Source organism: Channa argus, chromosome 21 (assembly GCF_033026475.1).
Source record: "Channa argus isolate prfri chromosome 21, Channa argus male v1.0, whole genome shotgun sequence".
Classification (NCBI taxonomy): domain Eukaryota; kingdom Metazoa; phylum Chordata; class Actinopteri; order Anabantiformes; family Channidae; genus Channa; species Channa argus.
In genome coordinates this window covers 8,526,101-8,549,169 of record NC_090217.1, presented here as the reverse complement: position 1 = coordinate 8,549,169, position 23,069 = coordinate 8,526,101, and the positions used below count along the sequence as shown (strand labels likewise).

At 38.5% G+C, this 23,069-nt stretch overlaps 1 protein-coding gene across 5 annotated transcripts in view; it reads left to right on the top strand.

Moving 5' to 3' along the window:
- The window catches only part of col7a1l (collagen type VII alpha 1-like), a 54,682-nt gene that overhangs the window by 13,697 nt on the left and 17,916 nt on the right, over positions 1-23,069 (top strand). For 4 of the 5 annotated variants that reach the window (XM_067490968.1, XM_067490967.1, XM_067490965.1 and 1 more), the window contains exons 9-72: positions 66-182; positions 443-598; positions 963-1,079; positions 1,192-1,338; positions 1,433-1,552; positions 1,787-1,945; positions 2,472-2,585; positions 2,715-2,864; positions 3,313-3,450; positions 3,734-3,880; positions 4,160-4,279; positions 4,962-5,108; positions 5,301-5,585; positions 5,695-5,834; positions 6,293-6,416; positions 6,636-6,779; positions 6,909-7,096; positions 7,347-7,427; positions 7,688-7,705; positions 7,801-7,827; positions 7,992-8,057; positions 8,493-8,573; positions 8,662-8,688; positions 9,437-9,481; positions 9,598-9,672; positions 9,752-9,847; positions 10,066-10,092; positions 10,260-10,313; positions 10,514-10,585; positions 10,695-10,754; positions 11,169-11,204; positions 11,321-11,365; positions 11,513-11,548; positions 11,716-11,760; positions 12,369-12,440; positions 12,525-12,557; positions 13,256-13,327; positions 13,465-13,524; positions 13,625-13,660; positions 14,197-14,277; positions 14,633-14,668; positions 14,761-14,805; positions 15,466-15,537; positions 16,079-16,114; positions 16,421-16,447; positions 16,617-16,655; positions 16,769-16,831; positions 17,489-17,527; positions 17,646-17,699; positions 17,812-17,844; positions 18,018-18,083; positions 18,244-18,288; positions 18,443-18,475; positions 18,559-18,585; positions 18,665-18,736; positions 18,944-19,006; positions 20,597-20,614; positions 20,691-20,726; positions 20,812-20,850; positions 20,936-20,971; positions 21,062-21,196; positions 21,787-21,873; positions 22,183-22,380; positions 22,578-22,685. In XM_067490968.1, the coding sequence (XP_067347069.1) occupies positions 66-182; positions 443-598; positions 963-1,079; positions 1,192-1,338; positions 1,433-1,552; positions 1,787-1,945; positions 2,472-2,585; positions 2,715-2,864; positions 3,313-3,450; positions 3,734-3,880; positions 4,160-4,279; positions 4,962-5,108; positions 5,301-5,585; positions 5,695-5,834; positions 6,293-6,416; positions 6,636-6,779; positions 6,909-7,096; positions 7,347-7,427; positions 7,688-7,705; positions 7,801-7,827; positions 7,992-8,057; positions 8,493-8,573; positions 8,662-8,688; positions 9,437-9,481; positions 9,598-9,672; positions 9,752-9,847; positions 10,066-10,092; positions 10,260-10,313; positions 10,514-10,585; positions 10,695-10,754; positions 11,169-11,204; positions 11,321-11,365; positions 11,513-11,548; positions 11,716-11,760; positions 12,369-12,440; positions 12,525-12,557; positions 13,256-13,327; positions 13,465-13,524; positions 13,625-13,660; positions 14,197-14,277; positions 14,633-14,668; positions 14,761-14,805; positions 15,466-15,537; positions 16,079-16,114; positions 16,421-16,447; positions 16,617-16,655; positions 16,769-16,831; positions 17,489-17,527; positions 17,646-17,699; positions 17,812-17,844; positions 18,018-18,083; positions 18,244-18,288; positions 18,443-18,475; positions 18,559-18,585; positions 18,665-18,736; positions 18,944-19,006; positions 20,597-20,614; positions 20,691-20,726; positions 20,812-20,850; positions 20,936-20,971; positions 21,062-21,196; positions 21,787-21,873; positions 22,183-22,380; positions 22,578-22,685 (5,165 nt within the window). The remainder of the gene's footprint in view (positions 1-65; positions 183-442; positions 599-962; positions 1,080-1,191; positions 1,339-1,432; positions 1,553-1,786; positions 1,946-2,471; positions 2,586-2,714; positions 2,865-3,312; positions 3,451-3,733; positions 3,881-4,159; positions 4,280-4,961; positions 5,109-5,300; positions 5,586-5,694; positions 5,835-6,292; positions 6,417-6,635; positions 6,780-6,908; positions 7,097-7,346; positions 7,428-7,687; positions 7,706-7,800; positions 7,828-7,991; positions 8,058-8,492; positions 8,574-8,661; positions 8,689-9,436; positions 9,482-9,597; positions 9,673-9,751; positions 9,848-10,065; positions 10,093-10,259; positions 10,314-10,513; positions 10,586-10,694; positions 10,755-11,168; positions 11,205-11,320; positions 11,366-11,512; positions 11,549-11,715; positions 11,761-12,368; positions 12,441-12,524; positions 12,558-13,255; positions 13,328-13,464; positions 13,525-13,624; positions 13,661-14,196; positions 14,278-14,632; positions 14,669-14,760; positions 14,806-15,465; positions 15,538-16,078; positions 16,115-16,420; positions 16,448-16,616; positions 16,656-16,768; positions 16,832-17,488; positions 17,528-17,645; positions 17,700-17,811; positions 17,845-18,017; positions 18,084-18,243; positions 18,289-18,442; positions 18,476-18,558; positions 18,586-18,664; positions 18,737-18,943; positions 19,007-20,596; positions 20,615-20,690; positions 20,727-20,811; positions 20,851-20,935; positions 20,972-21,061; positions 21,197-21,786; positions 21,874-22,182; positions 22,381-22,577; positions 22,686-23,069) is intronic. The other variant, XM_067490969.1, reaches the window with a different exon arrangement.

Genomic DNA, 23,069 nt, shown 5'->3' with positions numbered 1-23,069 from the left:
AAATGTGTTATTCACATAGGTTTTGGATCTCACACCGAGCAACAATTTCCTCTTCTGTCTTTTAGCTCCTTTGCCCCTGGTGTCAAACTTCCGTGTTATTGAGGAGGGTCTGTTCTCTCTCCGTTTGGGCTGGACACCTCCTTTAGGGAAGATTGATGGATTCAAGATCTTCATTCCCAGATGTATGCTAACACACACAGTTAATATTTGACACCAGAGTTTTAGAGTTGTTTTATCGCTCTACTATCTTAAATAAATTTAAGCCCGCCAGATATCACACCTTAAATAAGTGGGTGGACTATAATATGTTTTGTTGAATAAGAGTCACAGTTGCTTTTCACCTATTCAACATAACTCCCGGCAGTGTGCATCACAGGAACAAGTTGTTTGGAAGGTATAATTCTTGTGTATCGATTCTTCCTGATTTATGTTTGTTTTGCAGCCAACCGACCAGGAGTAACTTACGAGCAGCTGCTTCCTGGAGACACTTCTTCTCATGTGATTGACAGCCTGGACGAAGATAAGAAGTACACGATCAGTATTTATGCTGTATACCCCCAAGGACCAAGCGAGCCAGTTTCAGCAGTGGGCAAGACATGTGGGTTGACATTTGTACCAATTTTATATTTACATTTCTCTAAACAATACAAAGAAAGAGTTGATAAATCAAAATATTAGTGGGCAAAGTCATGAATAAACAGTGACATGAGAGCCAGCATCAAGGTGCAGTACTACGTTACATCCACAGCAGGGTGATGATGTTCAAGAAAAAAAGCAGTAAGCATCCGGCTGATTACATACATGCAATGGGTCTTCACTTAATGTATAGATCAATAATATCATTTATTACCTATATATTATATTTATATTAAAATAAATGAAGTATATTCATTACATTTAATAAACTAAATCAGGTTATTGAATGAGATATTGTTATTTCTGTGTATATATGTGTTTAACAGTAAAGCTGGTACCAGTTCAGCAGTTCCTGGTCCAAAACGCCACCACAGACACTGTCCAGGCGAGGTGGGCCTCGGTTAAAGGTGCTACAGGATACCGTCTGACATGGGCCTCCCCAGGTACCGTGTTTAACTGTGGTGAAATAGAGCTTGATGTTTTGTGGTGACCTGTTTGTGCAGGGGCTCCGTGTTATTCAGTGTCTCTGCCTCTGCGTCTCACTGTGTCCTGCAGATGATCACATAGAGAACATAAACCTAGGGGACAACTTCAATTTCTACATGATCCAGGGTCTCCACACAGGCTCTGAGTACACCATCACCATCAACCCGGTCTTTGGAGATGTGGAGGGGCCTGTCACCACCACAAAAATCCAGACATGTAACTAGAAGGGAGTACAAAAATACAGACATGACTTGTTGTGGTATTAAAGACCTCCAACCCCCATCTCTCTTTTTGTGTCCCTCTCTGTCAGTGGAAAGCAGTGCAGTGCAGACTTTGAAGGTGTCTGCTGTGAGCACAAGTACTGCCGTCGTCTCATGGAACCGAGTCCCAGGAGCCACAGGATACAGACTGGCCTGGGGGCCGACCCCAGGTGATTTTAGATATTTTAGTAATGTTTACATGCTGATAAGAGTCCTTCCTGTTTTTGCAATATTGTTTATAATGTTTTTTTTATTTTATTTACATTCAGCATGAAACGTGTAAAATAGATAATATGTAGTATCTGTGCCCAGCTCTTTTTTTCACTGTGAGAGATTCACACAGTCTAGATTTTTTAAAACTCATTTCAACTGTACTCATTTCAGCATTGTTCTATCTTTTCCAGAATTTGTTGGTCGGGATCGTCCCAGGCAGTTGGCCCTAAATGGCAGCACCACTGAGTACCAGCTTAAGAATGTGGCCCACGACACCGAGTATGTCCTCACTCTCTATGTGCTGTTTGGGTCAGTGGTGGGACCTGGTATCACAGCTACCTTCAGAACTTGTGAGTACCCACCCATTCATTTAGCACGCATGATGCAAAGCCAAAATATTGTAGTGTGATGTAATGTTTGACACTGTGAGTTTTGGTGTGTTGAACACTTTAGTGGCATCTGATAAACAAGTCATGTGGCTTTTTAACCTCTGTGCTGGTTATTATCACTTAATAGTCGGCAGCGTACTTCAAGTTGAAGACTTTGCAAGATTTTTATTTTGAGTATGTCCCTACATTCATCACTTCTGATGGCAATGCTACCGATGGCGAACTGGTGGTTTTGAAGAACAATAAATTATCTTTGCGTTCATTTAATTTTTATTAAATTATAAAAAATAATTTTTTTTTTGTTTAGATTTATTTTAGAACATAACTAATACAAAAAAATACAAAAATGGAAGACGATAGAAAAAAATCTAGTTACTGCAGTAGCTCTACTGAGCAGTTCACAGGTCTGTATGTAGCTTAGTTCTCACTCTGAGGTATTAACGAGAACAATTACAATCTTTTCAATCACCCTCCTGTCCTTTCTCAGCTCCTTTGGGCTACGTGTCCAACTTTAAGGTGACATCCTACACCAGCACCTCCATAAATGTGGAGTGGAGTCCCATTGTGGGGGCCACCGAGTATAAACTCTCTTGGAACACAGGTAATGTATTTACCTGAGTGATTGAACGTGTTAATGGCTCTGGTATGTCAGCTTCTCTGAGGACTTTATGTTCACAGTATTCTATACAGTGCTAATTATGCGCATGCGTGTGCACCTGTGTGCTTGCAGATAATAGCAGCCCCGAGTCTCGTTACCTGGACCACAGTGTTCTCTTCCATCGTATTGAGGATTTGAACCCAGAGTCAACCTACACCATCAGCATCCGTGCAGTATATGGCGAATCAGAAGGACCAGAAATCTCCCTGTCTCAGCTCACAGGTACAGAGTAGAAGTGAGGCCTCTCATGATTTGTCTTTAAGTTTAAATAGCCCTGTGCAGCTGTGCCTGTATTGTAATTAAATGGGTGGGGAAGCAGAAGTTCCTCATCCCCTGTCCCGGCACCCTTGTGGTGTCTGCGTTTGACTGACAAGTCATGTACTTTGGGCTTCCTCTTTTAACCACAGTTCCTGTCCGTGTCACTTGTACTGTGTGTCACCACAAGGCTGCTATCATTTTATCACTGTCTCTGTTAACATTAGTGTGTTGTGCCAAGATCCAAGTGCCAGGTTTGTTACACTGATGAATGGTGGAGTGTGTGAGTAAGGCCACACCAATTCATCCAGTTCGGACAGACTCCATTTTGGCATCATGGTTTAAAATGGACAATATCACATGGTGTAAAATTAAACCAGGATTAAATGAGAGGGTTTATGGTGTTGTTGTGCAGCTGCTGTCTCAGACTCAGAGCCAATCCTGGCAGTGAGGGGTGTGAAAGTCTTGGACGTTGGAGTCAACTCCTTCACCCTGTCCTGGAAGAAAACACCAGGGGCATCTGGCTACAAAATATCATGGATCCGCTTTCTGGGTAAGAAACACATACTGTGACCGTAATTTTGAATAGGGTGGCCAAAACATTAGAACCATTTCTTCTTATAATGAACTACTGTCTGACTCCACTACCCACTATGACCTTAATGATAAATAAAGTAGAATTTTCACCTTTCTGACAGTTTCAACTTAATAACTGAGAAATTATAAATAGATTCATGGCAGAGCTGCTGTATTGGATTGCATTCGATTTCACAGGTGTACCTTATAAAGTGGCCAGTGAGTGTATTTTTCACATGCTGATGTTTAAAAATCTTCAGGGGGTGATGAGAAGTCCCATGTGGTGCCTGCTGCTTCCACCAGCTTCACCATCCACAACCTGCAGGAGAGCTCAGCTTATAAAATCCAGGTTTCATGCTTGGTGGGCAACCGGGAAGGGAGTCCAGTCCTGGTTACAGCGCGCACCCGTGAGTCCAGTCCGCCTCACACAATGAAGAACACCATGAGATGGACAGAGAGATATAACAACTACATATGACACACATGGATGTGTCCATAGAGGGCTCTATCTCTTAGAGGCTGGTATAACTTGCCACAGTTTGAAGTCTGCTAAAGCAGCTTTGAGGCAAATCCAGAGCTTTTGTAAGTCAAGAGGGCCTGACACTTAACTTGAAGGGTGCTGGCTCGTTTTTTCCCCCTTATTATTTATTTTTTTTAATCGTCGATGTTTGTTTTTTGTGTTTTAGTGGATCTTCCAAAAGTGAATGGTTTTGCTGCTTTGGACACTACGGACAGCAGCACCGTTCTGAACTGGACACGAGTAGCAACAGCCTCTGGTTACATCCTCTCTTGGAGACACATCTCAGGTCAGTTGCTTCACACTTTGATTTAGTGTTGTGTTAACATTCATGCAACTTCCAGTCATAACAGTCGACCCAAGTACCGTATGATTTTAATAATAATCATTGGTTTCAGGCTTCCTCAGAGTCTGAAGTGAAAGTAACATGGCACGTGTTATTGCAATGTGTATTGAGCCTCAACATAAGCAAACTTTTGCTGAAAAGGGAGAAATTAAGAAATAGCATCCACAGTACTAATATTCATATTTAATAATACATGCAAGCTCTTAGTTTATTTGAGCTTATGAAAGTTTCTGCAAATTGAATAAACATGGTTGAATGAGATAGCTGTGTCAAATAAAATAAAAAAATTTTGTGTCCACTTTGAAACACAACACACACAACGTCTTTATAAATTAAAATTTCATGAAGTCATTTCTTTCCTAATATTTTATCTGTTCCCAGGGAGCCATTACTTAACCCAGTTAACACAGTATGTCTTTCATTTCATCACTGTGCCTTAGCACATTTGTTTATCAGTTGATTTAAAAATCACAGTTTCCATTTATAATTTCCATTTTACAATTAGCTTTGATTAGGACACATTTTCCTATTAAATATTAATTTAATCTAATACAATACAAATGTTTACTCTGCACTTTATCTACAGTACACGATAACAACCTCTGTTTTTTTGTGCCACTTTCAGTGCTGGACACTAAAACTGAGACCCTGGGCCCTGGTTTCACCTCCTATAAGATCAGCGATCTCCAGTACGGCAGAACATATATTTTCACCATTAGACCTTTGTATGGAGATGTGGAGGGGCCTATAAGCACTGTTTACCAAAGAATATGTAAGCCATTACTTCACTACTTTGAGCTCTTAAACATCCATGAATCTCCACCTTGCATGTGTACAATACTACATCCTAGATGCTGTTTAGTCCCAATTGTTTGTGTGGGATTCCCTCTCACTTTGCTCCGGAAATCTTCAGAGTTTCTTTTAAGTTTTTTAACCTGTTATCCTTTGGCTCTGTGCATCTCAGTGGGACAAGATCCTCCTGTGGCAACAGTCCAGTCTATATCAGCCACAGTGTCTCCGCATTCCTCTCGTATCACCACTGCGTCACACATTGCCTCCATCCCCAACACTACTCTCACTCACTCTACCACAAGGACCTCCAGGCACCCTGTTGCTGTACCACCAACTAAAGCCATAACCACCAAGAAGCCTCCAGGTCAACCAAGTGTCACTGAAGCCAAAGCAGCAGCAGTGACCCCACCACGGTTAACCACGGTTAGCAGACAGACAACAGCTCCACCACAACCAGGTATTTTAGACTCTCTACAGTGATGATTAAGCGCAATGTTGCCTTGTTTGATGTACTGTAGGTTTAATGTTTGCAGTTGAATTACTCATGTGTTTTTGTCTTTTGTCAGTGTGTGGTAAGGCCAAAGCAGATATAGTTTTCTTGGTGGATGAGTCCTCCAGCATTGGCGCTAATAACTTTATCAAGGTGAAAGACTTCATATTCCGGGTAGCCACTTATTTCCCTGTGTTTGGTCCTCGTGGTACACAGGTTAGTGTTTTTGTTCTTTCATGCAATGTTGTTAATGTGGAAAATAATATGGGTCGTACTTGGTTCCACTTCTGTGGTTTCTTGCTTAGGGTGGCAGGACAGTTAAACTTTTGGAAAGGATGACAATGATTTTTAATGATAAGAGATGCCTGCAAGGTAGTAAATTGCAGTGAGAGCTACTCTACAAGCCAGTTTTATTAGCATGAGCATGGTGTGTATTTCTTTCACCGGAAGGGCAGAATTAAGCAGGATAAGAAAAGACAGAAAAGACAAGCAAGACAAAATTCCACATTGCTTGTCACTGCCTAAGTGGCATCTGAGCCAAATGTATCCCATGACTAAAACCAATGAGTTTCAAAGCTTAAAGTTTTATCACATTTTATTTTTAATAATTTGAAAAGCTGTGGTGATGATGATATTATGATGATGTGCATTTTCTCCACCGTCCCTGCTCTCAGATAGCTGTGGTTCATTACAGCGATGAGCCTCGAATTGAATTCCGTCTAAGTGACTTCAAAGACAGAAGCTCTGTGCTGAGGGGAGTCAGAGCACTGCACTATAGAGGAGGCAACACCAAAACAGGTTAGTAATGTTCACACAGTGGACACGTACAAATGTGCACACTGCTTTGGCTCTTTTCAGGAAAATTCCTTACTACAATACAATGAAGGTCCTATGGTCCTGACAAGTCACAGTTTTTGATTCTGCTACCAATAGTTATAAAAAATAAATGAACACACGCACACACAAATAATGAATTAAATATTTTTCATTTTTGCACTTTTTTTTGCTGATTTACAGGAAAAGGCATCAGTTACGTTCTGCAGGAACTGTTCCAGGAGTCTTTAGGGATGAGGCAGGATGTCCCCCATGTTCTGGTTCTGATCACTGATGGCAGGGCCCAGGATAATGTGGTGCCACCCTCCAGAATCGCACGTGCTTTGGGTCAGTTCAAAGTTATCCTAAAGCGTCAAAACTGCAATTAGAAAACAACTAATCTGAGCAAATTCTGTGTATGTATCATATCTGAATGTCCAGCCGAGATCATACCGTTTTGGACCGGTGTCTTTATAGGTGTCAGTATCCTGGCAATTGGAGTTTCAAATGCAGACATAGAAGAGCTGAGTAACATAGCAGCGCCCACCAGCTACAAGAATATTTTCTACTCCCCGACCTTTGAAGACTTTCCTTCTATAGAGAGAGATTTTATCAAGAGCATCTGTAGTGAGGAACTCCTCTCTGAGTTTAAGCTACACGATGAGGTGAGACAAAAACAGACCAATACTTTCAAGTTCTTATTTCATGGACATTTTATAGATATATCGAACTTGTTGAGCAGAAACATTACACTTAATTCATACATACAATTTAGAACAAAAACTATTTTAAAACCTTGTAATCAGATAACTCTCATAGTATGTTTTCACATGTATTGTAAATCCACCTAGATATAATTTTTTAGTTTGTTAAACAGTCCATAATACATTTCTCATCGCTCATTTTCATTCTCAGTCTGCTCAGTTGGACACCCCGACTGACGACCCTGAGGAGCGGCCCAAGCCTCAGGGTCCGTGCCCTTCCGAGTGTGTGAAGGTTGGTGCTTAAGAAATATGATCCTCCTCCTCTGTTACTGGCATCTTCATTGTTGTTTTCGTCATCAACACTTCAACAGTAATTGTGGAGCCAAATAAAAAGCAGCAAAATGTGTCTTTTCTTTATTTGCACCCTGACTTCACTGATAAGTGCCGTTTATCTTGAATTTTACTTGTTGAATGTTCTAGCTGATTATTACAGTAAGTTCTTCTCTTTGTTAACAGCCAAGCACTACTAATAATGATTATTTATTTTCACAGGGACAAAAAGGGGAAAAGGTGAGTGAATTGGCCCACGTTAAGGATTTTGACGTGTTTAAGTTTTTGCAAAACTCGTGTTATTCATTTTAATAATCTCATTCTCATCATTTCAGGGAGATGGTTTTGGTTTTGGAAGTCTGGTATGTTAATATGTTTTCTACAGTATTTAACCTTTACATCGAGACCTTCAACTGTCCTCTCTCTGTCCTGCATTTGTGTGCCTATGTGACTTTCAAAATAATTTTGTCATTAACTAAGCTTTTAAAAATACCCATGGGTCTTTTTTCTTTGTTTGTTTCTGTAGAAATTAAGGCAAAGTCCTGGACAGTATGATCCTTTCACTTCCTCCAAAGGAGAGAAAGGAGAGAGGGTAAGAATCACCATGACAATGCAAACACACACATGCTACTCACTTCCACCACTGAAGCTTTATAGAGATACAATAAATGTATTCATTTCCATTTTGGTATTGTAAATTTCAGACATTTAATATTTACTTTACATTAAACATGTCAAAACAGAGGAAATAAACAATTAACATCAGAGCAGTCTTATTTAAAACCCTGTTAACATAACAGCAAACATAAATCCCTGCCCCCTGTTGGATATTGATAAAATCACAAGTGAACTGATGTGTGGAGACCAAACTATGCTGGGTGTGGCACATCCCATTTCACTTTCTCAATATACTCTTGTTCTTCTCCAGTCCAGTAATCCTGCTGTGGCTGTGTGGGTGAGCGTGACTCTGTTGACCATGTTGGACATCATATTTTTCAGCTCGGATCATCATGTTTTATTTTGACAGGGTCCTTCAGGAACAGATGGTGTACCTGGGTTACCAGGACGACCAGGGAGAACTGGACCACCAGGTTCCGGCGGCCAGCGGGTAACTATATTTGTGGGGAAAAAAGCCAAATAACAGAAGTTGATTTATGTTAGGAGTGATTGTGAAAATTCTGTTGTTTTTTGTTCAGGGCTCACCAGGCATCTCAGGTGAAAGGGTAAGATCAAAATGACAAATTCCCTTAAAAAAGGAAACCTGGATGAATATGTTCACTTGATCGACTAAAACTCAGATTATATTAGCCCATGTCATGCACTTCAATGTCGCTATGAACCTTCTTCCTTTGCCATTCTTCTACTATTTACTTTAAAAAAATGTTTTAAGTTTTATCAAACTGATTCCTAATCTTAATTACTAATCTTAATTAGGCAACTTTTATAATTTGAGACAGGAAGTGGAGTTTTATATTCATATCAAACTTCTTAAAGGGTGGCTTTACCAAATTTCACCTTGCTCTCTATGGATTTAGTTTAGGGTGTAGATGTACGTTAATACTTAACTTGCCTATATTAAAAACTTGCCTATATTAAAATTTATCCAGATGGCATCAGCCAGAGGAGTTTTCCAGCATTAGAAGCTCAGATGATGTCATCTGTGGAAGCTCTGAAAAAGCAGGTTGACCATGGTTACAAACTCCATAGTGTGAGCAACAAGATCACATAATCTGAACTGAAGGTTCTGAAGGAGGCATTTTTCAGATAAGATTAGAGGGATATTTTGATATGGAAAAGTCAGTGACAAGTTTAATGGCATTTACTATCATTTACTATCAGAAGTAGAACCATGAGAAGCAAGTTCAAAATCAATCAAGGCATCCTTTGATGTCCTCAGTATTATAAAAATTGTTCAGTATTGCTTATATACATCATTTTAATAATTCCTTTTTATGTCACTTTTAATGGCAGGGTCCTTCTGGACTCACGGGTCCAAAGGGACAAAGAGGCGAGAGAGTAAGTCTAAATGAATGCACCTAACTTCTGTTCATGGCACAGTTCTTACTAGTAAAATGATTTTATGCTACAATATCTATGAAATGGAATAGTGTGTTTTTTATGTTTTCATTCAGGGAGAGCCTGGCTATGTTATAGCGGGCACAGATGCTAATTTTGTCCCTGGGCGAAAAGGAGAACCAGGATCCTCAGTGAGTCTATAGGAAAAAAAATGTATTCCCAAATACATCCGTGAACTTTAACTTACAGTTTGTTTACTCCATGTTACAGGGTCCACAGGGACCCCCTGGCATACCAGGGGTCAATGGATCTCCGGGTCTACCCGGTCAGCCAGGAGCTCCAGGGCCACCAGGAGTATCTGTCAAGGTAAAATGGACCAAAAATTCAGACAAATCAGAAAAGCTGCACATTGTACAGGCAAAAAGCAAAGCAACATATTCATAACCTCTAAATTTATTGTAGTATGACTTTTTGTATATTGTTTCATAATGCCTGAGTCATGCATCGAATTGAATCGTATAATGTAAAGCCATCATACAATGTTCAGTAGAAACATAGTTTCTTTTGCTGTTTGTATTTTGTAGGGAGATCCAGGAGAGCCAGGAGCAAAAGTAAGTACGCAGCCTGTTTTTAGATTAGTTTATTTGTTTTAAGACATGAATTACTTGATGAAGACAGTGTAAGTTGTTTCTTTTTCTATTTCATCTTCTTGCACATTATTTATTTAATATGCATTTTTTCATTCTGCATCTGATAATACTTTTGTTACTTTTGAAAGGGTTTACGTGGGAAGCAGGGCGTGAAAGGAGACAAAGGAGAGCTGGGAAAAGATGTAAGTGCTCAGTTGACAAATTTATCATTAGTGGCAAATAACACTGCAGAGAAGAAATGAAAGATTATTCAGAGTTGCCGTGTGAAATATTTATTTGCATGTTTTGAAGTGTTTGTTTCTTGTTTCTTTGTTGCTTTATTTCTTACACATAAACTGTGACACACACGCACCCATACAAATTTATATGCAAACTACTGTAGGGTACAGCAGGTTTGCCCGGTCCCATAGGCCTTGATGGGGTACCAGGATTACCAGGTCAGAAAGGAGATAAGGTAAAGTTATTAATATAAAAAGGACAGCTTATGCATGTGACCACCAGTCTACTAAAAATATATGAATGTAAGAGTAATGGGTCTGAAAAATACACTTATTTTATCACAGGGTGAAGAAGGAGTTGGCATTCAAGGTATTCAAGGTCCTCGCGGAGATCCGGGAGAGAAGGTGCTTATAAATGAATGTAAAAGTGAGAAAGCAAACTAAAATACATAGAATAGTCATTTTATTTAGAGTAGAAAGCCAATCTTATTCATAACATCAAAAGCTTGATTTTGAAGTACCACAATCTCAGGCTCATATATCATCAATAGATCATTTTTTAATGTTACAGATTCAGTGTTCGACTTCCTACAGCTAATCAAGCTTTGCAATTCAAATAAAGCCTCCTGAAATGAAACTGTTGCGTGCACAGTGTCCACAGAGTCACACAGAGGGTTTTATAACCTGTGTTGTCTGTTATAATGAGAATAGCAAGCTCCTTTTGTTATAGGGTGGATTTAGACAGTAAAAGCGGATTGTTATGAATGCATAACTGTAAAAAAAATCTTTTTCCGTTTCTCTGTTTGAACTGTCTTGCAGGGTAATATCGGCTTGACAGGACCAGTCGGCCCAAAGGTAGGCGATTAGTTTGGGCATAAAGTTTTCAGTTTAGTGAATATGACATGTTTTGGTTTAAAATAAGTTTGAAATGTTTTTGAAAAATAATTTTGTCATGCAAATTATTTTTCAAGGGTGATCATGGAGATCAAGGGATCCAAGGAGTCATTGGACCTCGGGTTTGAAACATTTTACCCTCAAATGCCTATGAATTAATTTTAGCTCAGTCTAATGAGATGGAAGTGCATCTTTGTAGTGAAGGGCAATTATTGTGTAAGAATCAGTGATGAAAGGATTCAGAGGTGGTGATTTGTTTGTACCCGCAGGGAAAGAAGGGATACAAAGGGGAGCAAGGCGACAAGGTGAGCTCGTCCCACACACGTGTCCACTATCTCTATTTATTAAAAAAAAAAAATTGTCAAGAATTCATATGTTAAAGTGACAATTTGTATTCAGCTATGAGTCAGGGGTCACACTGGAATAAACCTGTGTATGTGTTAAATTAAAACACACATTTTTGTCTTTGCAGGGAGAACAAGGAGACATTGGACCAACAGGACCACAAGGACCCACAGTGAGTGAGGGTTTCATCTTACATAATGTGGCCAAAGCTGACAACACACAAACTGTATCCATGCTTTGTTGCCACTTGTGGTTGATATTGTGGCAAAGTATTCCTCACAAACATTGTAATAAATAGTTCTTGCACATTAGAACACAAACTGTAATCTTCCACTAAACCAATATAATCATACTTGCTGTAAGTCTGCGTGAGCATAGTAAAATCAACTTTATAATTTGATCAAAAGCCTGAGGAAGATGCAGAATGTATCTGGCACCAACTTTGAAGAACTACTGTATTTATTAGCTGTTTTCTAAAATCTCCAAACAGCCATTTAGATTTATAAAGGGGCAAATAAAGCCATTTTTAATTTGAGACAGCGTGATCTCATAGTCAGCACAGATTATCAAAAAAAAATAAAAATAAAAACGCCATTCTGAGGCCCATAATTCTGTTTTACATAATTGAGTTGTTTGATTGATAAAGTTCAGCTTTGAAGACCGAGCTAAGAAGGTGCTGCTTAACCGACTATAGCACAGAGAAATTTGTCATGTGGCACAAAATGTGAAGTAATAGGTGCTGGAAAAAAGCTTGAAGTTACAAACGCTATCATTTTCCAGGGACCCATGGGACCGATGGGGTTAAAAGGAGGCGAGGGTCCAAGAGGAGCCCCTGGAGATCCTGCCAAGGGTGTAAGAAAACTGTTTCAGTCATTTTTTATTTTTAAAAATTCGAACAACTAACATTCAGCACTTTTCTTTTTTCCATCACAACAGATAATTGGTCCAACCGGTAAAAAGGGCGCCAGGGTGAGGAGCTACATTTAATTATTTCTTACTTGTATTCACTCATGAAAACATATCTGTGTGGCTCTGTGTATCACAGTAATTTGTACAACTCCACTTCTCTGGAGTACTTGAGTACACTGAGAACAATGTGTATAAGGAAATATGGGATATCAGAACATCCCATATATACAGAACTCTGTGACAAAACAACCTGCAGGCCTCTTTCCAACCTGATCGAAATGAAATAACTTTATGTTTTAAGCAGTCAAAACTGCAGTATTTTCAGTGACATCAGCTTGACCGCTGGGCTGCCCAGCTACACATTTAGAAAGTTCTTGAGTTGTCACGACACATCATATGTGTTTCAACGTTGTTTGTCTGTATGTATCTTAGCTTGCTTAAAAATAACAGTCAGCCAGCAGGAAGTGATTCTCCATATGGTTTATTCTGTCAAAACATAGTTCATTTATTGTTCGGGTATTCTTGCACACTCAGACTCTGTCCTCTGGGTCCGTTTATCAAACACAATTAAGATTTTCTCTCATTAGCTTTTGCAGTGGGACTGGAAGCTTCATTGGATGTGCCCGCTTTAATCTCAGTCCACAGGGTGTCATTTAAAAAGAAGAGAGTTTTGTTTTGAAACCGTTGTGTTTAAGAGGTGACCAGAATCATTCTCAGTGATGTTCTGTGTGTGTGCATGTTTAATTTCTGTTTTTTAGGGAGACATCGGACCAGTAGGCTCTACGGGCCCACAGGGAATAAAAGGTGAACGGGGAGACAAGGGAGAAAAGGTTAATATTGAAATATGCTGCACATCATTGCATTAGTTCTGACGTAATAATGTAAATCAAACTGCTTTAAACTGTAGAAAATGTTTATATAAAGTATGGCAGTACAGTGTGGCTATGCTTTGTCTTGGTGTGTGCAGGGCAGCCCTGGCTTTGGGATTCCGGGGCAGCAGGGACCAAAGGGGGAGAACGGTGAGAGGGTGAGTCACTTAAAAAACTCCAATAACACATGTGCTTTGTTGTTCTGTAGTAATTTATTGAACTATTATTGTTTGCACTTTACATTTTTATCAATTACAGGGAAATGTTGGTTTGTCTGGAAAACCGGGACCAAAGGTAAGTGAACAATGATGGTTTAACTTATCATATATTTTTGTACCAGCGTTAAAGGGATCTACATTTATGTTGTGTTTTATTGTCTTTCTACTTATTGATTTGTTTGTCCAGTTGAACCTGAAAACTGTAAAACTGCATTAACCTTGTTTCCAGATGCAGAAAGCAGCTACTTTATAGTAATAAAAAACACCCAATAAGCACCAAACAGGAAACAGGAAAAGTTATTGTTGGTCATTGTAGACAACTTAACAGCTAGAAAGTTTATCTTGGAAGTTGGTGGAGACCAAACCACTGCTAAATCAAGAGTGGACACAAACAAAGGTCCAAAGAAATAACAATGTTGCTAACAACTAACACATTCAACACTTGTGCTCCCAAAACCCAACCCTGGCCAAAAATATTCCTTTATACTGGTTTTATAATGGATTGATTATTAAAAAAATATTTGTGTATTTTTACAGAACCGTTATTGCCTTTAAAAAGATGTTGACTTCTACTGAGGTTGTTAATGTTACAATGAAAATGTATTTGTCCAGGGACATGATGGCGCTAAGGGTGACAAAGGGGACATTGGGTTTCCCGGCAATCCTGGAGAACCAGGATTAAGAGGTAAAGATGTAAGTAAATCCTAAGTGGTTGTCACATGATGTAGGTTCCCTGTATGGCACAAAGTAATAGAGATTAACTTCATATTTCTTAGTGTTTATTTGGAATAACATCTTTCAAAAGTCCATTGTACAAATATACAAATAGAACATGGCACCTGTTTGGACGTCAGAGTGGGGCATTTACACATTAAGGGTGTGATTTCATTAATGCTCAGGAAATTATCCTGTTTTTCTTTTGCTGCGTTAGAGTTTGTAAATAATATTAATAAATAAAATTAAAAGTCATCACTTATTTTTATATTTGCACAGCTAGTTAAATATCAACATGACAATATTGTTGACAATTACTGTTGACTTTGTGTAGGGTTCATCAGGAATTAATGGAGACCAAGGCATAAAGGTACAGCCCACTTGTTAAGTGTTTGTTAGCTTTGTTGGTCAGTGTTTGAAAATTTAAGTGAAAAAAAGTTGTTTTGGTCTTTCATATTCCAGGGTGAACAAGGACTACCTGGAGAGCCTGGTGAACGAGGAATCAGGGTATTTCCTTTAGTAGTGTTTTCAAATACAAAATGTCAGATAAATGCTGAAAGGTGAAAAGTAATAATTTATATTTGACACAGCAAGAAAACTCCACACGAGACATTGTTACCCTCCTGTTACCCTCATCTGTGTTTATCATCTGGTCACGTACTGGCACGCCACACACCAGAGCATTATCCCAAGTCAATAACTTGGTACAAAAAGATGAAAAAGAATGGAAGTGGAAGTGTGTATATTTAGTGAGCCAGATAGTAAGTCTGAGTGAAACCTTTGACTTTGATCACTGCAGCAGGGTCAGGCTTGCTCACCCAAAGTATGAAAATTCTTATGTAGAGTTATGTATATGTTCTTGCGATTCACTGCTTGTTTCTGGTTTATTTGTTTTGTTTATAATGCATTTTCTTCTAATATCCAATCTAAATTAGTTTGATTACACTGAAAATGCTGTTAGACTCATTCTTTCATTAAGACCTAAATATACAGCCTCCGCTCTGTAAGGCTCTTGCTGAGGAAACATGTTTGTATCAGGTCGTTCACATAATTTAGCTTTCATGAAGATTTATTTTCCCTTAAGTGTTTTTTTTTTGTTTGTTTGTTTGTATCTGCTGTTATACATCACTTCATTATCTTTTTAATTCTATGCTCATTTTTGATCAGGGTCCACTGGGGTTACCAGGACGACCAGGAGACCCAGGAGAAAAAGGAGATACTGGGAAGTCTGGCCCTCCAGTAAGTTCTTTGTGTAATGAGCCTGCAGCCTAGAAAATCACACTGATCAACCACAACATTAAAACCACCTGGTGGTTTCAATGTATAAATATATTATGACTTCATAAATACTGATGTATCATTGTAGGTTAATCACCTGTCAGCACATAAAGTGGTAAAAACCACTTCCACCTTTATCAACAGTGATCTTTGACCCTTATTTTTAATTATTTATTGCACATGTTTTCCCATAAATACTAAAAAGTAAAATGTAGATAATCTGCTTAGTACTTTTACTTGAGTAAAAGATTTGAAGTAGATAAACTTTTAAACCAATACTGTTACTTGAGTACTGAGTACTTGTACCACAGTGTATGACATTTTGCTGCTGCTGGCTGCTCAGAGTGGCCATGCTGAGCCTTGTTCACCATGACATTATAATCTGTGTGTAGCTTAGACCTACTTACTGTATTTAGATGTAGCAGCTACTTCTGGTAGACCAAATCCCACTGCTTGTGACAGTAAATCACTTAAATAATTCACCTTTTTTCTTGGTTTAAAGGGTGCTGGTGGAAATAAAGGCGACAAAGGAGAACCGGTATGTTTGTATTCACCATCTCCCTCAGTGACAAGCACGTTTATTGTTCTTCCTGTTTGACGTTGACTGGCTTCTGATCATTCTTCTGCGTCACTCACCATGTCAAAGCTTCACAACCTGATATCCACCCATGATATCATGATTTCTGTTCTGATATGCTCAGTAATTAACTTTTGTTTGTGCCGCCCTTCAGTGCACCTACCATAGTCCTTTGTGTTGCAATGATTTGTTGTGTTTAGCAGTGTGACGGCTTAGATTTTAACTCGTCTTGTCTCCTCTCTTACGTGTGCGGACGTTGTCGCATAGGGAAAACCTGGACTTCCAGGAACACAAGTGAGCAAATTTTTATTAACACAATTGCCAGCTTCTCATCAGCTCAGCCATGTTTGACTGAGGCATTCATTGTAACAAAGTTCATACAGAAAGAACACCAGTCATCCATAACAAGTTTATGCTCCATGAGCTCATTTAGCAATTTAGGACTCTCATTTTGTTCTTCCAGATTATTGCGGACAACAACATACTGACCAGAGCTATTAAGGTAACTTAATAACATGCAACTGCTACATTTGTTCATTTATTTATTTGAAATAATTAAAATCTTCTGTCTGCGTTTTTTTTTCTTCTGTTATCGTTTCCTGTCCTTTTAATCAGGGTGAACCAGGAGAGCCTGGGCAGCCTGGTTTGAGAGGAGAAACAGGTTTGCCTGGACCAAGAGTGAGTATTCTATCACCTGTTTTTACCATAATACCTCTGTACATACAGTATTTATGACATGCTGAATAACAGAGGACTGATTTGCCTGATTACTCATCTATAACTCACATCTCAACTAATAACTCACATATTTTGGTTATCAAATCTATCCCTTTTGTCATATAATTTTTAGTTGTCTGCCATGGTGCCTGAATCCCCCTCCCCCCGTCGAAAAAAAAAGTGTCACCTTACCTTACTCTACCTTTCTTTAGTGTGTATGTCCAGAAGCACTTTGATCCAGACAATGACTGTTAGTAGTGCAAACCCACAGAGTATTACATAGAGCTAAAACAATTAGACCAATTATTAATAAGGTATTGGTCAATAAATACATTGTTTCATGGTTCAATCAAAAATACCAGGTAGAATACCTGTCATTTTAGTTCAGTTCCTTTGAGTTGATGATGCTCTGGTGGTTTTCCAGGTTGTAGATTGATATAATTAGAGATCTTTGAACTGTTTTGTACCATTGATCAAATATGCAAAGACATTTAACGTTTCATTCACCATATAAAATAATTATTTATTCAAGCAAACAATCTAGATCTCACATAATTATAATGAAAAAATATTGTTATTATGAATATTCTCACTATCTATTTTTTCCCCTTTTCACAGGGTGCAGAAGGTAAACCAGGATCACCAGGACCATCTCTGGTATGTTTCCACATTTTTCATTTATGGGGCTATTGTGTATCACTGAGACTTGCACATGTGTTACATTGGCTTTACATTTATTTATGTATATGTTTGTTGAAATATGAAACTGTTGCAGGGTGGCTCTGGTAGAGACGGACTTGACGGTTTAGCAGGGAAGCCAGGAATCAAGGTAATACAAAAATAATCATCACTCAGTTTAATGCACATCATTATGTTTTGGTAAATTGCACAGAGCTTCACTTTAAGAGCTCACTGAAAAAGGTGTTTCATAAAAACTGCAGGGTGAACATGGACAAAAGGGTGAACCTGGTCCAGTAAGTATTCTTTTTTTAACTGTTTGCAATTGTATGTTACATACATTCATTTTATTAATAACAGTGTTTTTGTTGTTGTTATTTGTAACATTTATAACACTGTAGCTTCATTTTTTTTGTTTAAGATTTTATTGAATGAAAAACCCTTTGTTTGTGTGTGTGCACTTGAACAGAAGGGAGATAAAGGAGACCAAGGCCGGGTTGGGATTGCAGGAATGCCTGGCTTACCGGGAACACCAGTGAGTGTTACGTTACATGTTCATCATATATTTGACAGTCAGATGACAATCGAGGCAAAATAACAAAAAGTGTCGTTGTTGTTGTTTAAGCCTGTAATTAGCATTGGCAGATTAAGAGACTTCTGTTTTTTTCCACCATAATGATCAATCCGCTCCACAGGGGAGACCTGGCGTTGATGGGAAGAGGGGCCTGCCAGGAAAAGATGTAAGAACCAGTACAGCGCTATGCTGTGTGATACCAGCTGGATTAATCGCATGCTTTACATTTATGTTTAAATATATTTGGACTTTTTATTTATATTTTTAAAACTAAATTTAGCTAAATAATAGAAATTTAATACAGTATTTTCTTTTTACAGGGAGAAACAGGAGCAAAGGGAGATGGCAAAAAGGTCTTTAAAATTTCCTAAAACCAGTCAAAACATTACAAAGTTGTGTTCTACATTACATATACATGCTTTCTGCTCAATTCCAGGGGGAGAAAGGAGAGCCAGGTGCAATTGTAAGTGGTGCAGAACTTTTTTAAAATATATTTTTAGGGAAATTGAGCTTGCAGCTCTTAGTATTTTGTCCTTTCACAGGGTAAAGATGGCAGGAAGGGGGAACCAGGCCCTCCAGGTCTGCCTGGAAAGCAAGTGCTTGTCACCTCAGAGGTAAATTTAAGCTACATCTTCAGAGATTTCTTTTTTAAACAAATGAAACATCTCTATTTTTATCAAATATATGAAACTGCATTCAGTCAGGTTGTACCAATAATCATCATCACTTTGGCTCACTTGCATTTTGCAATGATACGGAAAACATCATACAGGTCCCTCTAGACCTGCCCGTCTGTTTACACATTACTCGTTTTTGCACAGACTGCCACCATTGATGAAATCCGACAAGCATTTCCAATCCCGATGGGTCCTCCAGGAGCTACTGTGAGTTCGATGCTTGCACACTTGCACATGCTTCTACATATTTATAGCTCAGGAATAATGGGACTTAATTTCAGCTGTTGCATGGCATAATTTGGGTTTTGCTTACATGGCATCTGAGTCATCATTCAGGCATGATAATAATACTTTTATTGTGGGTTGGAATGTGTTGTGCCATTATCAGTCAGATATTATGTGCTCAAAGGGAGCCACATAGATTTTGTGATGGTAGGAAGTATTTGTACTCCTAAAAATAACATGTGCAGAAAGGACTGGTGCTTATAGGAAACTCAGCGCTTGTACATGTAGTTACAAGGATGCATCTTGACCCTTTCTTTACATCTAAAGACGATTGGACAATAGCAGGCAGAGGGTAAATGGTTTGGGGTTTGTTTTCCTAACAGTGGCACTTAGCTGACTTAGCATTCCTGGCTTTTTGTGCAGATTAAAAGACTGGACCTTTTTATTACAACCTTAGCCTGGGTAGATGCACCCTTAAATTAAACAGCCACTTAAATAAAATTGGCCTAAAGAGCATGTTTATTTTTTACAAATGTTTTCTACAGCATTATTAATTAAACTCAGCTGCATTTCGAAATGAGAGAGCCAGCACAATTTCTCATCTTGTGATTGGACTAGACCATCTGTCTGCAAATTGGACATAGTTTGACTCTGCTTCAGATTGTTTATTTGTTTGCTTATTCCAGTCAGACTCGGGTGAAAAGACAGTTTCAACATCTGCTCTTGTGATGTGAGATGCCACCTACTGATACTTTAAACATAAAAGGGTGGCAACATAAAGGGGGAAGAGGTATGAGTCCAGACAACAGAGAAAAATGGCATATTTGTAAGGGCCTGTTGCTTCCCATAGTATGAACCTGAAAATACAAAGTCCAACCCGACATCAATCACTTTCTAATCTTCAGTGTGGCCATAGCTACACACTGGATACCGGAAGAATGGTGCCGCTGCCAAAAGACTCACTGATGGACGTCTGTTTTTTTCCCTAACAGCGCATTTCTTCTCCTGAACCTCCTCAGACATCAATCTCATAACATTATCACTCTCTGCATTTTTAAGTGTTTATGGTGAATGTCAACACTATCCCGAGTTGCTCACACGTGTACACAGGGTGGACTTAGGTCAATGATAATGATGCACATATCCCCACATTTTTAATGATGCACATTACCTGAATCTTTTAATATGAGCATTGACCCTAGAACAGGAATCGTTGGCTTTGGTATTTCAGGATTAGTCCTCACATCACTAACACACACTGTGGGAAAGTTGAGCCTTATTAGTGTTATTCATATTATCAGCTTTGTGTCTGAATGTGACTACAAATCTGTCCTACAGAGGCACAGCACTTTTTCTTGCAAATACAAATAATTTTTACAAATACAAATCTTTTTGGCACACACACAAGGGTTGTGTTACAACTACAAATCTTGGAATAAATTGTGAATATTAATTTACAAAAACAAAATCTATGTGTCTCCCTTCTGAATCTATGAGATAAGGCAAGATTGATTCCATGCATGTAGATGCATGTTCCAATATCTGACTTCTGTTTTTTTATGTTATGTTTAGGGTTTACCGGGGGTGAAGGTAAGATGATATTATAGTTGAGCTATAAAAACAGCCAAGTATTGACTTTTTAGCTCACTTGCCTACTTTTTTGCAGGGTGATAAAGGAGAAAGAGGCCTAAAAGGAGAGAAGGTATAGTGCTCAGCAATGTCATCCCTCAAAAACACATGTATATGGAAATGTGAATTACATTACATTCACTTTCATGTTTTTAAAGGGTGATGCTGGAGCTCCTGGAAAATCTATTGGGATAAAGGTGATTACACCTCCACTGGGATGTACTTTATGTTCTCAATTTGCATTATTGAGTTTTAGAGCAACACATTTTCCCTCTTCCTCAGGACATTGAAGAAATGTTTGAAGCCTACGGCATAAGGGTGAGTTGTAAGTTTGACATCGTATGCATTTTGAGGATAAGGGAATTTATAATGGCATTAATATTTAACCTTAAACTTTTTTCCCCCCAGCTACCTTTGCTGAAGGCTTTGATTGACAGGCTGCTGCAGGATGGCATAGAGGAGCTGCTCCACGTGCTCGGCACAGCCAAGAAAACAAAGGAGAACACAGATACTCACACCTCCAACGTCATTACTGAGTACACAGTATGTAAACAGTGCGTTACTCTCGGCAAGTCGTTCATTAGAGTCTATGAGTAGGTGGAGGGGATAAAAAAGAAAAACCTCATTTTTGAACAGAAGGTTTAGATAAAAATGTTCATTTTTAGAGGGTAATTGTGGGCATTGTGGGCAAGTTAATGATAATGTCCACAATCACCATCCAGACAATGAAACAGACTCTACTTAGCCAGACACACTGCTCCACTGGGTGACATATTGTCTGTGCAGGTAAGCAACCGGTGTACAAAGAAATGCAGTTTAACATCAATTACAATATTTATAGCTACTGTACAAAGTCTTACGATGGTTACCTGCGTCTCCTCATCAGTACCTACGCAGATTAGATATACAGTAACCTTCCCACTGCCCTCCTACTCTTCTCAGGCAACAGCTGTCTAGAGTCAGAACTCCTACTGTGTTGTACTTAATGTAATGTGTGGAGACAAATGTTTGTGTGGACACTGTGGCATGTTGTCCATGCATAAATCCGTGTCTGCATCTCACCGAGTGGAGTGAAGTTTTTTTTATTCATTTGTTGATATCATGATATAAAAGTGGGTTTGTTCTCTCAACAGAGTTCAGTGAAATTTGACCTCATCAACCAGCCTGTGTCTAAGTTGGACACCATTGAAGACTCAGATTTAGATTATGCTGAGTCCATTGTAAGTAAGCTCAAAATGGTGGAGAATAAGAAAATAAGACAGGTCTTTTTATTTGGTTCCATTAAGTTTGTTGTATTTACTATTGTTCATAAATAAAGTAACCAAGCAGTGTATTTCATGACGCTTCTCGAATTTCGTACACTTTCCTGAATTTTAAAATCAGATTAAAATCAGATCCCCTGCTGATTCCTAATAACATGTTTGATCATTGTTGATTTTTCACAATTACACTAAAGTTTTCACATATCCTGTCAAAAATGATGTGCTGGTCTAAAGGTACATACTCTCTCACTCTGTTTTAATGTAAAGGACCCTTTGAATGAAACTGCAGAGAGTCCTACTTTATGGACCATCACCACATTGAATGGAGAGCAAGCGTTTGACGGAATTACCACCAAGTTAAAGGAATCCAGAAGGACAGAGATGTTGAACAGTGATGATGCGTCTTCACTCAAAATGAATCTGACTGTAGTTAATTCTACTTTTAATTCTACTATGACTGGGGAGGTAAAGATATTTTACAAATGTATGCCACATCTTTGCTGAAAGGCAAAACAAAACTGAGTAATGAACATTAAAAGTTTAGAATCTCTGTAAATTGCATTTTAGGGATGAATCAAGGCTTTGGAAACTATACTGTGTATGTTAAGTTGTTTTTTTTCGAAATGCAAATAACAATAAAGTTATTAAACTCTGCTTGTCAGACGGTTTCAGGGTTACCTGAATCTATGGTGGAGACTGTTCTCCTCAATCAGGAAGAGTCTCTGGATAAGAATTCAGGACAAAAGAAGAGGAACAGGGAACGTGGGAAGGTAAAGCTACCGTTATAATTTTATTAAATATATTTAATAAAAACGGACCATACCAGTATTTGATATTTTAGCTGGTTCCTTCTATCTTCCAATTATGCACTGATGTCACTGTAGTATGAAAATCGTCTTACAGGGATTTGTGCCTAACATACACATAGGGAAATGTGAACATTTTATGGCCTTAGTTTGGTTTAATATTTTTTTTAATAAAAAAATCTTTAACGACATAAAGGTGTCCAGGGTCTGCTGAAGTCATGAGTTTTAGAATATCTAAACAAAATGTTCACTGTAAAGGATTAAATACCATACAAAAGTTTTAATAAGCTGATTTTTAAGTCTAAATGTTCCTATATCCTCTGCAGATAGGAGCTACATAATCTAGAA